The sequence below is a fragment of the Dermochelys coriacea genome, chromosome 25, assembly GCF_009764565.3.
Source record: "Dermochelys coriacea isolate rDerCor1 chromosome 25, rDerCor1.pri.v4, whole genome shotgun sequence".
Taxonomy (NCBI): Eukaryota; Metazoa; Chordata; order Testudines; family Dermochelyidae; genus Dermochelys; species Dermochelys coriacea.
This window is the reverse complement of record NC_050092.1, coordinates 15,304,462-15,322,650: the sequence shown is the minus strand read 5'-3', so window position 1 is coordinate 15,322,650 and position 18,189 is coordinate 15,304,462. Positions and strand designations below refer to the sequence as shown.

The 18,189-nt window shown below is 48.4% G+C and overlaps 1 protein-coding gene across 13 annotated transcripts in view; it reads left to right on the top strand.

Moving 5' to 3' along the window:
* MAST3 (microtubule associated serine/threonine kinase 3) overlaps positions 1-18,189 on the top strand; it is a 74,525-nt gene that overhangs the window by 36,828 nt on the left and 19,508 nt on the right. For 8 of the 13 annotated variants that reach the window (XM_043502543.1, XM_043502538.1, XM_038384026.2 and 5 more), the window contains 9 exons: positions 4,821-4,909; positions 5,570-5,642; positions 6,465-6,485; positions 9,545-9,623; positions 10,832-10,989; positions 13,510-13,585; positions 14,841-15,050; positions 15,154-15,255; positions 16,150-16,282. In XM_043502543.1, coding sequence (XP_043358478.1) covers positions 4,821-4,909; positions 5,570-5,642; positions 6,465-6,485; positions 9,545-9,623; positions 10,832-10,989; positions 13,510-13,585; positions 14,841-15,050; positions 15,154-15,255; positions 16,150-16,282 — 941 coding nt within the window. Of the gene's footprint in view, positions 1-4,820; positions 4,910-5,569; positions 5,643-6,464; positions 6,486-9,544; positions 9,624-10,831; positions 10,990-12,068; positions 12,239-13,509; positions 13,586-14,840; positions 15,051-15,153; positions 15,256-16,149; positions 16,283-18,189 lie in introns of those variants that run through there. The other 5 variants (XM_043502545.1, XM_043502539.1, XM_043502544.1 and 2 more) reach the window with 3 other exon arrangements.

Here is an 18,189-nt window from a genome sequence, read left to right as displayed (position 1 = left end):
TTGGTCGATTGTTAGTAGGGACAAACAGGATGAGTGTGAGTAATTGTATCAGGAATCTTGTGATAATTGGCATTCAGACCCCAGCTGCTAGCGTCATGTGAAATTAAAAATAATTTTTTTTAAACAAGTACATTTCTAGCCCTTGCGGAGAAAAGCATGAAAATGTGACCTCGTGTATCTTAAATACCCAAACACCTGACCTCAGACCTTACTTCCTCCTGTGTTGGAGTCCAGTTCCTCCCCCGATTACGGTCAGTCACTGGTTGTGATACTTCCTCCCAGATGATACCAGTGTCTTCAATATCTTCTGGCACTGTCTGCTGCTAGTTCTCCCCTGGCCCTCCTCCCTTTCTCTTTCCTCCCTCAGGCACCCAGTTTGGTCAAAGCCAGCCTTGACTCCCATCTTCCATGTGGGGTATGTGTCCCAATGTCTTGAGCCGACTTTCTTTGATGATATTTTCTAACACGTCTGGCTCTGGCAGCTCCCTGACTTCCCTTTTTTATTTTGTCTTTCCAGGAAATGTGTAGCGTCTTCCTCAGCCATCTGTGATAGGCCACCTCCAATCTCTTCTTGTTCCCACCTGCCCTTGGCCAGTAGCATGCTCAGCACAGTTGCATGGTATAATCTGACCTTTAGTTTGGAGTGGACACCTCTGCTTGGCCAGATGGTGGTCATCCTTCCAAAAGGGGGGTTTGCTTTTCCTCCCAAAAGGGGTTGTTTGTTTTCATCGCACTCTACAGAGAGAGGGACTTGGACCTGTTCGATTTCATTTCCATCCACTCTGTCAGGAATCAGGGCCTGCAGCAGAGCTAGTCTCTGGGCAACCTAACACACCCAGCTGTCCTGTAGTAGGCAGCTGGATTTGGTCCCCCACCCGATTGGTGGGAGGGTCAGCACACCGGCTCTTGAGCCAAGCAGCACCAGTTCGGCTGTGATAGCTCTTGTGCCTGCTGGTTCCTAGCCTTGCCCCTTTCTTGCCGCACTTTAGGTAACCTGGCTCTGACCATGGGCTCTGGTTCCTGATCTGTCTCCAGTTCTGACCCTCTGTTCTGATTCTTGACTTTTGAGTCTGGCTCTGACACTGGGTTCCTATTCCTCGCTTCCGACTCCTACTCTAATCATATATTCCAGAAGAGACCACAGTGATCATCTGGTCTGACCTCCTGTATAGCACAGGCCAGAGAACTGCCCCAAAACAATTCCTAGAGCAGATCTGGGAACCACTAGACCTGACCACCCTGTCTCTGAGACATGTTAGCCTTTGCATCTGTTCTCCGGTTTCCTGCCTTCATAATCTGGGTTTTCTCTACATTTACTTTCAGTCCAATTTTTGCTCATGTTCTCCCTCTGATGGAAGGGCAGTCGTTCTGTTCAACGTCATGCTTTGTAAAGCAGAGTCGTTGGCAAAGTCAACTCATCTATGCTAACCGATTTTACCCCTTCAGCGATGCCTGTTGTTGTCTGCTTCATCACCCAGTCCGTCGATAGTACAAGGCAAATTGATGATAACAGACATCCTTGTCTAAGTCAAGTCACAATATCGAAACACTCACCCACAACTGTATCTAATCCTACTGCATATTTGCTTCCATCATATAAACTCCTTATTATGTTGATAGCTTGCCTGGTATCTCCTAGCTTCTAGCAATATTTCTTGGGTCTCTCTATGGACACTATCAAACTCTTTCTTAAAGTCAATAAAGTTAATTAAGAAGCCTTTTGCCAAGCAATAGCTTTTTCAGTGATCTGTTGAAGAGCGAATATCTGTTCACAACATAATCTACCTGGACAGAACCCAGCTTGTTCTTGTAGTATGGCATCCACTGTAGTCTTCATTCTGTTCAGCTGATGGTAGCCAATACTTTGCCTGGAATTGATAGCCTTACAGTACCTCTTCTGTTCATGCACTAAGATCCCCCCCCCCCCCTTTTTGGCAGTGCCACCATGATATCATCGTTCCAGTCTGGTGGCACTTGTTCTTTCACCCTATGTTTGGTTAGTTTTGTTAGTTGCTCAGTCAGAATATTGCCTCCTGCCTTCAGTACCTCTGCTTGAATTCCGTCAGTCCTGGGAACTTATACCTGTTTGAGGACTTGGATGGCTGCTACAAGTTCATTGGGTGTTACTGGTCCTGTTTCTATTTGTGCATAATCATCAGCTCTGAACAGTTTAATGTTCTTTCCATTGTCTGGCTTGTTCTTCAGATGTTTTCAGCATCTGTCCATGAGAGTCCTTGAAGGGCATCACAAGGGATGGTCTGGTGCTTCCTGAGAGGTTTTTCACTATTCTTTAGAGCTGCTTGAAAGTCTCCCTTCTGTGTTTCTGCAACCTCCTGAACCCAGACATTTCTCTCTTGCCTGCATCTCTCCTTTTATTTCTTTGTCCCTGTCTCTGTCTTTTGCATCCACCTCTAAGAGTTCTGCCTGTCTTGCACTGTTCCTTTTTTGCCTTCAGAGCTTTGTCAATCACTGCTCATGTTCCAGATGTAATCCACACATCTTCCTTCTGCCTCCTTCAGTGGCCCACTACTTTCTCTGCTGTCTCAGCTACCATCTTCTGTCAGTTTGACCATCTGTCTTCCAGGTTTTCATCAGCCTGGTCCTGTAAAACACTGGAATGGTTGCTAAATGCAATCTGGTCTGTGTTTCTTTGTCCTTCTCTCTTGCTGTAACACTTGTGTTACCCATCTTTGTGATCTTTTTGAGTGTACATTGTAACATGGCTACTAAAAGATAATAATCTGAGCAAACATCTGCTCTTCTGCTGATTCTGATATCCTTCAAAGAAGATGCCCATCTGTTAGTTGTACGCTCATGGTCTATCTGATTGACAGTCACATTGTCTGGTGGTCTCCCTGTGAGCACTATTGTGCTGGAAGAGACAGCCTCCTCTTAAGGGGTTTGTGCCACAGAGATTCAAGAGCCGTTTGCCGTTATCTTGGATGCCTTCTGCTACTGTGCCCATGACTTCTTCCCAGCCAGTAGAGTTGTTGCCACTTTGTGCTTGGAAGTCTCGCCTGTCATCAGCTTGATGTTGTGGTTAGGCATGACATCCAGGATTGCTGCACCTGCTTGTAGACTGTATCCTTTTCACTGTTGCTTGCTGGGCGTTTGTGGGTGCATATCCTTGGATTAATGTTCCCTTGACATGTCTTGTTTCAACCTGGTTGTTAGTCTGCCTTTCACTGGCTCCCAAGCCAGCAGGATTTTCACTGTGATGTTGTCCAGCATAATTCCTACACTTCTTTTCTGTGTTCCTCCTCCTGAGTGGATGGTTGTAGCGCCTTCAGATATCATGTGCCCACTCCCTGCCCATCTCGTCCTACTGTTACACCAAGTATGGTCAGATAGTATTTTTTCATTTCTCATGTAACCTATGCCAGCTTTCCTGCACCAGACAAAGTATGTACATTCCACCTGCCTAGTCTTGTTACAGCTTTGGTCATTAGGATTCCATGTCTCAAGATCTCAGCTTCCTTTTGGCTTTCACTGAGCTCTGTCAGATTTGGGGTTTGAGTGTCCTCTGCACGCACTGTCCTCACTTTTTGATTTAACTGTTTCTGTTGCAGTAAAGTTTTAGCTGAGGGGGTTGCAAACCTAACTGCAGAACCCTCCTCTTTTATCCAGGCCTGGGACCAGCACTCTGGCTAACAGTGGCAAAGTTCTCAAAAAGAAAAACAGCAACAACAAAAAGAATCCCCACATGTATGGTTTAAAAAAATCATGAGATTTTGTTAGTCTCATGATTCTTGAAATTTGAGGTTGGAGACTCTCTGTTAAGGGCACTTACGGAGGGGTACCAGCACACAGAGACAGAGCCCATGGGTCTGATTCCAAGGCGGTGAGCCTTCCTTGGTTTGCAGGTTGCAATGCCCTCCTCTGTGCTGTAACAGCTGATCTAGGATAAGTCAGAAGATTGGGTTATCCATGGTTATAGCACAGTGATTCCTTTGCTTGGATTGGATTCTCAAATAGCTCTCTAGCTAGCAAAAGGTTCTCTGCTCCTTCCTGGCCCTGTTGTACCCTTGGTTTCTTGCTCCTGTTTTCCACATCCTTTGTTTAAAGAAGGTACTCCAGATTGAACCTCTGGCTGGGGAAGGTAGTCATCAAAGTCCTAGGGTTTGAATACAGACATGGAGCGCAGCAGAAAGGGGAAACTGATTCTGCAACTGTCTTTTGTGGAGCAAAAGCCAGCACAGTTTCAGCAGTGTTGTCTCTGCAGCTCTGGCAATAAGGCTTGCTCGTCCATTCAGGTTCACAGGTATCAGAGCAAAGTGGTTTAAAGTTAGACCATAAACAACAGTGATTTACTGTATTATTTGGTTACGATACTGAATTTAGGAACCAGAGGGCCTTTTCCATCAAACTCTCATTTATGGCCATGAAACCACTTGCCAGTTTCTTCTTTGCTTCCTCTTTTTTAGGTCCTTTTGACTCTTCTGTTCTTATTTGCTGGATATTGGCTGTCTGTGAGCTCCATCCTCCCCTAGGTCCAGCTGGAACTGGAAGTGGGACCTGGGCGAGACCAGTTTCCTGTTAAATATAATCATGCCAGCCCTCTTCAAAAGCATTAGAGAGGCAACGCTCTCCCCTTTTGCTGGGCTCATCATGCTCTGTTCTGTTATACCAGAGGTGCTGAGCTCTGGGACTGGCACTCTGGTGGGGCTCTCCAACATGAACTGGGGGTGCTACGGTTGTAAAGCAAAGCACTTGGAGTGTTGAGATGGTTTGTAAATCCCAAAGCCTTATAAACTTCCGTGCCCCCTTTGCTTTGGATGCTGGGAACCATGCAACAATGACACTCTGTTTTCCCTTTCTAGCTGCCGGAGCAGTAACAGGAAAAGCCTGGTGGTGGGAACGCCGTCTCCAACCCTCTCACGGCCTCTCTCCCCGCTTTCTGTGCCAACAGGTAGGGAAGGTCTGAGCTCTGGGGAGCAGGCTATGCACCTGCCATGGTTTTATCCTGGTTACTTTGGAGGGGCAATGCATGGCCCTAAGGTATCTTGAAGGCAGCTTGCTGACACCTTCAGTCCCTTGCAGGATCCTTTGTTGGAAGGACTGGAGGGGCAACACCAGGTTGCCCTTGTGGGTTTTTATTTTTTTTAATTCGGATTATTATGAAATCCCTTCTCAGTGGTGCATGTGCTGTGTGAAGATGCTGTGTGCCAGCAGTATTGATTTCTGTATTTTAGCAGTAACCTGAGTGTCAGCCCCTTGGGACAAGCATGTGTGTTAGACTTGGGGTTTGTATCTATTGCAGAGTGGCAGCTGCACAAGACATGGGTTAATAAATAAAGATAGGAGTGGGGGAGGCCATGTTTTAACTTTGTCTTTGTAGCAATTGCGGTTGTCGTGACAGTGACGGGGACAGTTATCTCCCCACAGGATGTCTCCTGTCTTCAGGGAACAGGTTTATTTTCCAATAGGAATATAACAAATCTTTACAGCACAATTTACTTTGTGACTCTTTAACCTTAAGTAACCTCTGCTGTCAGAGGCGAAATCCCAGACAAGAAGACAATGGGCTGGATCAGAAGTTGCATTAATATTTCTCTCTCTCTGTCTGCAGCTGGGAGCAGCCCCTTGGATAGCCCACGAAACTTCTCCACTAGCACGTCTGTCAACTTTCCCTTTGCTCGCAGGTAAATTGGGGCTTGCTTCCTCCTTCCCTCTCCTACCCCCAAGAGAGAAAGTAAATACCAGAAGACAGGGTTGGACTGAGAGAGAAGTGAAAGAATCCACTCTCATTTACAGTATTGTTTTCATGGCAAAAGTTGGTGCAGTGGGTAACTGCTGGCTGCTGCCTTTCACCTCCAGAGAGCAGTGTCCGCATGGTGCACGTGCTCATGGGTGAGAATGTGCTTGGGGGTTTCATCATGTTCTTTAATTTAATCCATGTCACAGCTCAGTGTGATTATCAGTCTCTGTTCAAGAGTTGCCCATGGCTGGAGTAAAAGGGCCAGGGGGATTTGCAGGGCCTGGACTGAGAAGGTCCAATGGTAGAGTCACTGCACAAACCCTGCCTGCTTTGCACCTGACTCAAGCCAGAACTAACATAATAGAGGAAAACTCACTTTGGGTTGTGGGTGGGTGTTTAGAGACAGCCCCAGCTGGGTGGGAAGGGGAGGCCCTCTTTCCTGTTCCTTCATAAATTAGAGCACAGCACAAAAGGGCTTCAAAGCACTTTGTTAGCTAAAGCATTTGTCCTCAGAATTCTGCTATGTGCAGATTTTCCCCCTTAACTCTTTGGAGACTGCGTGAGCTGTGATGCCTGCTAGAGCTGTCAGTGTTCCCACGGACAGAGAGAATATGGTAACCTGTGAGCCTAGGAAATGACAGCAAGCCTGGGAGTGTTGTTCTCGGTTACTGTCTTGTTCTTTTTTTCCTTCTTTCTGTTTGTCTCTTTCCTCTGCCACTGTGTCTGGCTCCCTCTTCCTGGCTGATAATCTCCCACCACCCTGCAGTCATGCTCCTCGGACTGACAGGTAATTACGAGAAGGAACCAAGCCTTTCCAGAGAGAGGTGCGGAATGGAGGGGGCCTGTGTTCAGTGGGTAATGCCTGCTCCACTTTGACATGTCCCTTGTCACTGTGTGTTTGTACCTCACTTGTCCTGAGCGTAACCCCCATTGTGGCAGTGCCAGATTAATCAGTCTGTGACTGGCCTCCATAATTCTCTGCGGCTCCAGGCACAGACACGGCTCTGTTCCCCTCATGCTGCCGTTGGCCAGGAGTTCAGACCCAAATTCTGCCCCACTTTAAAACTTCTCACCAGATTATAAACAGTGCCCTGGATTCTAAACAGCTGCTCCTCTGAAATCTACAACTAGGTCACCAGGAAAAATCGCCAATGCATGTGCAGGGTGGAGACGGGAACAGTGCTCTCCAGGCCCTGCTGGGTTGATGCCATTAACCTCCCTGGTGTACGCAGGCAGAAATAAACAGGAGGTCAGGTTTAATTTCAAGGATCATTAGGGAAAACGGAGTGTTAACTCCTTGTTTGCCAAATGGGAAAGAGCTAGGCTGGAGCAAGTGACACTTTTTATTCTCAAGCTGCTAATGATGAGAAAACAGAAAAATGATAATGCAAGCAACTTACGAGGCTGAGCCAGTTCCCGATGCGAGAGTCCTTGGCACTGCTAAAGGCCTTACTGTGGGAGCTTAGCCAATTCTCGTAACTTATCCCAGCGAGCTGCTGGGATAAAGCGGGAATTTTCTGTAATATTTTCATGAATCCTATGTGTGCCTCAGTTTCCCTGTGTACTTTGCATCGCTACCCTGTGAAGGGAAAAGGGTAAAGTCTCCTCCTGGGGACAGTGCAGGACACAAGGTCCCGTTGCTGACCGGGCTGTAGTGAATAGGCTCCTTAAGAAACGGTTGAAATTGACCCAGATCAGCAGAGGGTCCAGCAGGACAATGGAAGCCCCAAGGACTGAACAAAGCTCTGGGACAGGGTAGGGCGTGAACACAGCATGGCCCTGCCTGGAGACAAAGGACTGGGAGGTGACCAGCAAGGGATAAAGAAAAGGCTTCTGGAAGAAGCTGGCTGCTCTCACCTGGGACTGGCTAAGGAATCCAGAGAGACAGAGCCTACAGTATGACTGGTGGATTGCTCTGGCTTGGCTGGAATGAACTATTTTCACCTTCGTTTCTCTGTGCTAATCTAAGGACTCCCAGTGCCACATTCCAGTTGACTAATTAACCCTACTCTGTTTGAAAAACACTGCTTGGTGTCCTGCACATCCTGGCTGCAGTGCCTCGCTCCCTGGGGCACGTACAAGTCTCAAAGCAGGAGTCTCTCAGTTGGACTCCCTGAGCAGAAGTCACAGCACGAAGCAGGCTGGCTGAAGCCCAGAGGCTCAGTCTCGAAGGCAGTGGGGCTGCGTGGCCTTTCCTGAAGGAACAGTGAGAGCCCTTGGAGAACCCTTCATAATGCAGACCCCCAAGAGACTGGTTAAAACAGGGGTGGGCAAACTTTTTGGCCCGAGGGCCACATCTGGGTATGGAAATTGTATGGTGGGCCATGAATGCTCACAAAATTGGGGGTTGGGATGTGGGAGGGGGTGAGGGCTCCAGCTGGGGGGGTGCAGGCTCTGTGGTGGGTTCAGAAATGAGTTCATTGTGTGGGAGGGGGCTCCAGGCCTGGGCAGGCGGTTGGGAGGGCGCAATGTTCCCTCTAATTTTTGACAGGCCGTGCGTGCAAAAAAATTCTTCTGTGCAAATTGTGCTTCTGTGCAAATTTTTGTGAGTGCTGTGTTTCGCCGTGTGTGCGGGGTTTAGGATCTGTGTGCGCGCGCACACGTGCACAGCTTAGAGGGAACAGTGGGGTGGGGCTGGGATCAAGGGGTTCGGAGGGCAGGAGAGGGATATGGGCTGGCACAGGGAGTTGGGGCATGGAAGGGGATCGGGGTGCAGGCTTCAGGTGGCACTTACCTCAGCAGCTCCCAGAAGTAGAGGCATGTCCCCTCTCCAGCTCTGCATGCTGCCCCGTGCACAGATGCCGCCCCTGCAGCTCCCATTGGCCATGGTTCCCAGCCAGTGGGAACTGTGGGGGCAGCACTTGGGGTGGGGGCAGCATGCTGAGCCTCTTGGCTGCCCCTATGTGTAGGAGCTGGAGAGGGGTCGTGCTGTTGTTCTGGAAGCCACATGGAGCCACAGTATGCAAGGAGCGGGGCAAGCCCCCAACTCCGCTCCTTGCCTGGAGTGCTGGAGCGGAGCAAGCCCCGGATCCTGCTCTCCAGCGGGAGCTTGAGGGCCAGATTAAAATGTCTGAAGGGCCGGATGTGGTCCCGGGGCTGTAGTTTGCCCACCCCTGGTTTAAAAGCTGGGGCATAGCACCGATCCTGTGGATCCGTGACAGCTGAGGCCAGACAGGTGAAGTGACCTACACAGTGAGTCAGTAACATAGGGATGTAGAGCCCTGGGCTTCTAGGCCCTTAGGCTACTAGAAAACACTTCCAGCAAAAATATCCTTCTAGGTTTTAAATTTCTGGCATCTTGTTTATAGCGGGGGTGGGGTGGGGGCATGTCCATTGTGCGCGTTCACTTTCATGTGCCCGTAGGAATCGTGCTGTTCTGTAGAATAAAATCCCGGGGCCCAAATTTGACTCTCATTAAAAATTCCAACCTAATGTTTTTCCCCCTCCCTAAGTGGATTTGTTTGAGCACAGCTTGGAAAGAACCCAGGATAGAGCTGTCACATGGCTGCAGTCACTTCAGAGTTGTCACCCCGCTCACTGACTGAGAAAAGCACCAGTTCCTAGGGACACGTGCACCAGTTTGTCCCTCTGCTGCAGCAGGGGACATAACCTAGTTTCTAGGATTCTAGCATTACATTCCTCTCAGCCATAAAATTAATTGTACAAAGTCGTTATTACTTACATGAAGTGATATCAAAATACATTTGGCATAAGAGGCTTTGGATTGCAGCTGTGTGGGCCAGAGCGAAGTGCCTGTTCCTGCCCACAGCACTTTGACATTCATTGTTCCTTTGTTTGCATTTAAACAAAGTTTTCCCTGTGTGATCCGTATGTTTCCTGTTGCAGGGCTGATGGCAGAAGGTGGTCACTGGCTTCGCTACCCTCGTCTGGCTATGGGACTAACACCCCCAGTTCCACTGTCTCGGTAAAGCTATCCAGCTGTCTGTAACAGGAGAGGGAAGTCTGAAATAGTGGCCTGCCCGGTGTGCCTGCCTCAGTTTCCCCTTCAGTTCTCAGAAATAATCTGAATGCTCCTTGAGCGCTTGGAGGATTAATTTAATATGAACAAAAGCCCTTTGTGCACAAACTGTAACAACACAAGTCCCCACAGTCCATCCATGAGCAACTTCAGCGTCTCTCACCACGCTTTCCTCTCTCATATGGTACTAGTGTCCTGCAGCCTCTCTAAGGTCCTCTGGCTTCAGCTCTAGAGCCCAGAGAGCCACCAGGCATCTGAGCCTGCAGCCCTCTCCTGCCTTCTTTGGCATGGGAAGATCAGCAGGCTAGCCCCATCTGGTCTTCTCAGCTTCCCGGCTCTGGTTCTCTGGCACCGGAAGGTAAGCTGGGTGGCCCCCTCCACTGGCTTCCTGACTGTTCCTCCCTCTTTCTCGGGAGGGCCTCATGAACCTGGAGACCTTCTCCTGGTCCTTGTTGCCCTCACCTGACTCACCCAGTCTGTCTCCTCAGGCCCAGGTGCCTCTTTTAAACCTAATTGAGAATCAGAAGCTCTGCACTTGCCTCCCTCCAAAGGGGCCAGTGCCACCATGTCACATGGGGTTTAAATCTCCCCTGGGCTCCGTAGTTTCCCTTCCTCAACACTGCATTCTCTGGGGCTTCTCTGCATGGCCAGATGTTTTGTTCAGTTGTTATTTTTACAGTGTGCATCTGAGTTAGCTGCAACACTTTTTAGATGGCAGGTTCTTCTGTTGCAAATTAATACTGGGGGGCTGCATGTCTGGGTTGGGGTGTACTGTGGAGTTGTTTGGGGAGCCCAGGGCTGTAACAGAAGTGGATGCTACAAACTGGGACTGAGGAGCAGCTACAGAGTTGTTCTGTAGGGAGCTAGAATAGCAGAGAAGTTGCAGGTCAGAGTTGGGATGCAGGTCAGAGATGTCTGGGGAAGCTGACAGTGCCTGATCTCATGGTGTTTGAGGGCTAATGCAATTCATTTTTCACACTTATGTGCAGCAAATTTGGGAGTATTTGTAAAAAGCAAGGCCCACAGGTTGCCCGTCAGTATTTCCAATCTATTAAAGGAGTGTGAGGCAGCTGTTTCTAATGAACTGTTTCCATCCTGCTCCAATGGAGGAATATAGCTGTCTCCTAACTGCTTGCATTTGTTGTTCTATCCAGTCGTCTTCATCCTCTCAGGAGCGTCTGCACCAATTGCCATACCAGCCCACCCTTGATGAGCTGCATTTCCTCTCTAAACATTTCCGCAGCACAGAGAGTGTCATGGACGAGGAGGGGCGCTGTTCACCCTGCCTGCGGCCACGATCCAGGAGCCTAAGGTATCCAAAGCCTCTGGCTGCCCCTGGGCTTTCCACAATGTGTGTGTGCATACATGTATATGTGCACACGTGCATGAAGTTTTGTGTCTGATGCCTGTGTCTGATGCTGGTGAAGGAGGCATTTCGTTGTCATAGGCATTGCCAGACTGGAGCAGGCCCATCTAGCCTGGGATCCTCTGTCTGATGCAGGCTGGCACTTGCTGCTTCAGAGGAAGGTGCAAGAAGCCCCCTAGTGGACAGTTATGGACTAGCCCAGTCACAGTTTGGCTGTACCAATAATGCTGACCACCAGTCTGATTCTCTGCTCTCCGTGAGAGTCTGGGGGTGTGAAACTTGGTATTTCTTGTGCTTCACTACACAAACCGTGTTCTACAGAAATGCCACTGCTTTCCCTGCAGCAGTTCCACGAATGGAAAATGGCAGGAGTTTGATTCCAAAGCACAGTCCAATAAATCTCATGCTAATCCTGTCGGCGCTCCCTGCCTCTCGGGAGGCTTTCCTCTGGACTTGATGTACAAGCCATACACAAGTCTGCTAGCATGAGGCTTTTGTTGCTGGAAACAGTTTATGCCTGAGATACGGGCTCTTGAGGCTGAGATTACAGAAGCTTTGTCTGAAGCGCCTTGTTATGTTGTTTGTTTTGTGTCCTTCAGTTGGGACTCATGGCTTCACGCTGACCCTTGGGTGGGTCACAGCAGATTGAGAGGTAAATTCTCAACTGATCCTCGGATCAGATCAGGGCATACCTGAGAGTCTGTCCTTGCAGACCCTGCTGCAGGTTGGGATCAAAGTCAAGAGGCCAGGAATCAGACTTACCCTTGAAAGATTAAAAAAAATCTGTTTATGTAATTGGATCTAGAAGCATTACGTGTATTAAATAAAAACTAGGTGCTCTGGGTACATCTGTTTGCAGTGCCTTTTTTCTTCCCTCACCCCCATTCTCCCCAACCATTGCTTTTTCAGAACCAGGACCGCAAGCAGCTGTACAGCATTCTCAGAGATTTCAGACATGCAGTGTATTTGTGTGTAGCTGCATCTGTCTGTTCCCTTCTTGTACATAGGCACATTGCATGAAATTCACAAGAAAGGTCCAGCATGGGAGTGGAGCAGAGAAGTACAAGCAAGAGTGCCTGGCAACTCCTCCTCAACTTCTGCAACTGATAATAGACTAAACATGCAGACCTCCTGAATTTGACAGTGCCCCTTCATAAACTTGCTGTGCATAGGAATGTCGAGTTTCCATTCATTGGTTTGTTCTGCAGTTGTCAAGTGCAGCAAGTGTGCATCCTTACAGGGAATATTTCAGTTAAATACTTTTTCCTGTTGTGGAATATGTTTAGAGGCCTCATTAGGAGGGCGAGAGCTGTAATTGGTCCTGGGTTTTGTCGCCTGAAATTTCATTAAAATTAGATTGATTATCTCAAGGGCTTTACAAGTGGATGAATGCTTTACCAAAGAAATGCTAGTTATATGGCTGCCATCACTTGTACATAGAAAATACAAAGAGTCCCTCGCTAAGCTGTGGCTTACTTCTTAGTTACTGAAATGAGAACGGGGGGAGAGCTGAAACTGGTTTTGATCTTGGCATTTGTTATGTCTTGGTTAACGAGTTGGTGGCTGCTCCCTATATCTGGCTTTGTGTAACCGGATTAAGATTCCAGTGGTGGCGTTGTGGCCAGGGGAGAAAGAAGGGTCCGCTGAATTCACTGGTGGGCTAAAAAAGATAAACAATTCATATGAAGATCCCTCTGTGCCTTGCAAAGAACAAAAATCAATTGTTTTGCTGCCAGTAGTGAAAAGACAACTAAAGCAGCAGATCTGCTTATGGGTGACCCTGGGTGTCAATCACATTGCTGGCCTGCTCACGGTTGGCTGTGGTCTAGGCATCTCTCCATTGGCATTATACTTTGCTCTTTGTAATACTGGCATTAGGGTGGGGACTGGGGCAGAAATTATAACCCTGAGGGAAAGAAAAAGGACAAGCCCTTTCTTTAATGGACGCATTAGTCTCTCAGCTCTCGAGATCTAGATTCAAAACTACCTTGGTTTATAAATGCCATGAGTCTGGAGGTCGGAGTAACTTATTGCAGTTATTCAGCTCAGACAGCTGCCAGGCAGTCTCTTCATCAACCAGTCTCTCCTCCCGGAGTCTAACAGCTAGGGGTGCAGATTGGGAATGTGGTGGGGGATGTTCTGCAAGTCAGGAATGATGAGCAGTTCCAGAGGGGATGCTTCAGGGCAGCAGTGAGTTGTGCTGCTGTTGGTGGGAGGGTAGGGTGGCGGGAGAGCTGCAGGCAGCCATTGAGGTGCATTGGGGAGCTGTATTTGGGGGTGGAGGTGCCCTGGGGGAGTCACTAACTGTCAGGATGCTGAGTGCTTGGTGTGAATGTGCTTTAAATGGCTTGTGAAACATAGCAGTTGAATAGAAAACAAAGTGTGATGAGTCTCCAAAGGCACTTAAGACTGCACAAACCCATAATTACTTGGTTTTCTGAAGATAAACCTGTTTTTTCCTCCCAGCCCTGGACGAACAAGTGGAGCTTTTGATAATGAGATTGTTATGATGAATCACGTCTACAAGGAACGATTCCCAAAGGTAACTGCCCAGAGCTCAGAAAGATTATTCGATCATAATGTATCTTCGGCTTTTCAGCAATTTAGTCTTTAGCAAAATCATTTCTGTTCTTTGTCCTGGGACACAAAGTGTACCTTACAGGGGCGGTGTGTGAGGGGGCTGGAAACCTGATAATTCACTGGGGGGAGAGCAGAAGATTCATAATGTCCTCTCCTGGTCACTGTGGAGCATGTGTTACTGCAGCAACATAAAACTCTCAGTAATAGTCTGTTTTAACCAAGAAGTGATCTCCAGAATGTCCATGTAAACACGTGAATGTTGTGCTGAGATTTTTCAAATGAAACAATATCAGTGCAGTTACAGCAGTCTAAAATAGTGAGACATAATATCACAAAAGCAGGGAAATTCTCATTCCTCCTGTTTGTACAGCTGCAATGGTCCTAGGGTGCCAGGACAGCTCAAAGTCGCATACATAAGAGGAACATTCTTTCCAGCACATGCCTAATGTGAGGATCAGTACAATTACTTTGTATGTCGCTGGCATGCTGCAGTCATAAAAGACAGCCCAGTGCGTGCCAGGCTCCGGTTCTGAGCGAGCTGGGATCCAGGCTTATGTGCTGCATTGCTGGGCACAGCAGCTCATAGCTTCCGGCAGCCAGTTTTTCCATTTTGTCAGGTGGCAATTTCCCGGCTGCAGGCCTGCCAGGGGAGATAATAAACAAAGCAACAAGCCCCTTTGTTTTCATCCTTCCTGTGGTTTCACACGCTTCTACTTAAAGGTTTATGGGGAGAAAGAGCTGGTAACTGCTGAGTGCCAGATCACTTGGAAATGATCCATCTCTGATGCAGTGTCATACTGAAAGACTTGTCCTGTAGCTAGGAGTGTTTGGACCACAAGGGTCTGCTCTGCAATCTTCTCAGAAGGATGTTCCGGAATATATATATGTGTGTGTGTGTGTGTGTGTCTCTCTCTCTCTCTCTAAATGAACCCAGGCTTGGGTGTGCACTGGGGCTTTTAGCCAGTGGGGTAGCTGCACCTGTGCAAACCGCAGGGCCAGAACATCAGCTGGTGTAAACTGTCATAACTCCAAGTTCACTCCAGCTGACGATGTAGCCCCTAATGTAAACGTGCTGCACTTGTGTAGGTCATGGCTTGCCCCGGGGCAGCGCACTTGCAGTAGGAGTTAGCCATCAGCACAGCTGACCCAGTGCAAACACACGGATGTAGGCTCAAGGTCTCAGTCCCTCTGTAGTCATCTCCTGCTCTGCCCTGCAGGCCACAGCGCAGATGGAGGAGCGCCTGCAGGGGACCATCACCAGCTGCTCGTCGAGCAGTATGCTGCCGCTTGCTGATGGTGTGCTGGGGTTCATCCACCATCAGATCATTGAGCTGGCCCGAGACTGTCTGGCCAAGTCCCAACAAGCTCTCATCACTTCACGCTACTTCATGGAGCTGCAGGAGAAACTAGAGAAAATGCTCCACGATGTGAGTGTTTTGGGTGTTCTCACAATCCCACCCTCCTCCCAACCCTAGCCCCCCACTGACAATGGCTGTTTGGTGACCTCAGCATTCGTCTCATTCTCTGCAGGCCCAGGAGCGTTCAGAGAGTGAGGAAGTGAGGTTCATTGACCAGCTGGTCAGGAAGCTGCTGCTAATAATATCCCGCCCTGCCCGCCTTCTGGAGTGCTTGGTAAGGAGTACTGCATGGCCTGCCAGGCTGTCTACATGTGCAGGTCTTTGTCATGGGTATGCCTTTGGAAAGCGAAGTGCTCGTTACTCATGGAGTAAATTGGAAAGAATCACTTTGCGCAGAACAGCTCGATCTACGTTCGTGCACCCAACAACAGAACAGCTGTGCAGCTCTTCTGTCATATACGCAGTAACGGAGTAACCCTAACACAAGCTTAACTGTACTCGCTAACCCAGCCACTGGGCTTCAGACTCACCGTTAGAGAACTTGGCTAGGGACCAGAGAGAGAAGACGAAGACCATCAGATCTTTAGATCCATGTGTTAAAGAATATTATAGTACAGGATGGGAATTACAGTGAGGTGGGAATGTCTAATCTGTTTTCCTTTTCTTGTCCATCTAGCTTTTATCCGTTACACTTAATCTCCAACACACATTCTCCTTTGGTTATTAATCCACCTTGAAAACCTAAAGTTATCAGTGGTGTATTTCCAAATCTCTCTCAGTAGGGCTAGTCCAAGAATCATTTACAGCCGGAAGAAATAGTAGGTACACCAGCTCAGGCATACAGCCAGCTTGCCCCCTGAATTCTGGGACACGGCACTTGGCTGGATTTTTCAACCAGGAGGGATTACACTGGAATTGCAGACACAAACCCAAGATTAGGGGAGCCATGGTTCTCCTGCAGAGTTCTGATGCCCACATAGGGTTCCCTTTAGCTCTGGAGTTACGGGATGCTATCATTGCAATCTTCGATAGTTACTCTAATTCCATTTACGAATATGTACATGCCTCTGTACTGTGATGCCTGTGAGCTGTGGTGGGGGAGGTGCTTTTATTTAAAGAGACAAAGGCAGAACTCACTCCTTGATTGCACTTATTCTCCTTTGGCTAGGAGTTTGATCCTGAGGAATTCTATCATCTTCTGGAAGCCGTGGAAGGACATGCTAAAGTAGGCCAAGGAATAAAAACTGATATCCCGCGGTACATCATCAGCCAGCTGGGGCTTGCCAAGGACCCTCTGGAGGGTAGGGATGTTTACAGCTCTTGGACTGTGTCTGGCTGAGTGATCAGGCAGGGGATCAGGAACAGGAGAAGGAGCTTCTTGCACAAGTCTGCTGCCAGTTAGTCAGAGTTAGCATGTGTTGGAAGGTCTCTGCTACTCCCAGGCTAGGAGCTGCCCAAACTCCAAAAGTCACCACTGCAGTTAACGCTAGTGTCAGCTTTGCTGATGTTCTCGGCCAACGGAGAAGGACTGAACAGGCTCTTCTAAGGGTGGTATCTCCAGGGCAAAAGGGGGTGGTGGTGTGGCAGCATGGTGTGGAGAGGTTTGTGCTGCCCCTGCCTGTGCTGAAAGTGCTCCACAGACAGACCTGAGAGCTTGTCGCTCCAGCACACCTCGCTGCTGGGCAGAATGACCCGCACTATGAAATGAAGATGCGGCAGGACTGTCAGAAATCACTATGCAGTCAGCAGGTCAGGTCTAGGTAGCTGTTGGTGTATCCTCTGGGATGCCCTTTCCCCTCAACTCTGGTGAAGTGACAGTGCAGATGTTTCCTAACATGTGCGTAAGGCAGTAACCCCCTCCCAGTCCCGCAGTGCAGGTGACTCCTGCAGGATAGGATTTGTGCTTTCTTCCCACTGGATCTTGATCTTTGGTAAGTGTATAAACATTGCATCCCCAAATGTTAATTGCCCAAGTGTTAAGGTTCCGATAGCATCGTTAACTCTGCCTCCTATTCCTTACATATTGCATTGGAATAGATGCTTATGAGGCCAATCAGGAGATCTCTCAGACCAGCAGGTAACTCTTTCTTCAACAAGTTCTGACTGATACTGATGGGTGGAATTAGCCTTGAAGTTGTTGTTGGAAATGTACCTCTCTAGATGCTGTGGTAGCAAAGGTTCAGATGGCATGATTGTGCTAATCCTTGCAGAGGCATAGTGCTGAAGCAGTCTGTGCAGGGATAAAAGTGCATAAGCTTCCAAACCCATCCATGCTTGGACTGTGGCAGTAAGGTGGGATGTGCATTCTAGGACTGTGTCCAAGTCTCTCCATGCCAAATTTTCCTTCATTATTGCTCGCTATGTATTAAATACAGTAGATTACTTTCAAGAACACTTGATCCATGGGAAGCCAAGGCCTGTGGGGGAATCATAATCCTTGAAGAACACACAAAGGATGGTGCAGAGTAGATAGAATTATATAAATGTTTAACCCCTTGATTCCAAGGCCCTGAATTTCCCAGCAATAATGGCTAAAACAAAAACGTACAGACGTTGTGTGGGCTCCAGGCAGGCAGACATCAAAGAAACATATGAACACAGAGCGCAGTATGGATGGTGACACTTTCTACTTTTGGCATTAGTTTTTGTTAGTGATGAAGGCCTCAAAGAGCCTGAAGCTTCCATTCTGACAGATATCTGTGAGTCAGGCTGCCTGCTGCCTGCCAGCAGGCTTCCTTGTGGTGTTTTGGTGCTCCCAGCCCTGGGAAGAATTGATGCTGGACTTGCAGAGGGATGGGTGAGAGACCAGAAGTTAGTCAAGCACTTGAGGATGGCAGAGGCTTGATGTGGGCAAAGTTTTGTATCTGTTCTTCTTTATCCAGTCCAGTTTGCTGATCCCACATATATAGCAGCCCATCACATCCCGGTGAACAGTCAGAATATTGGCTGCAGAGGGATTGTGTGTGCAGCAAACCCAGACAATGCAGTGGGAGTAGGCCAGGAAAAGCATCTCTGCAGCTTTTGGTGAAGTTGGCACTCAGTGCAGGTTGCTCAGTGAACTTGTGCGAGGCATCTCGTGTGTAGACGGCACCTTCTGCCAGCCTGATACTAGCTGCGGCAGCAGGGTCAAGCCTATGTCTGGAAAAGGTGGTCAGTTTTCTAACAAAAAACTTCTCCCGAAGGGAGCAGTGTACAAATCTCAGTGGAG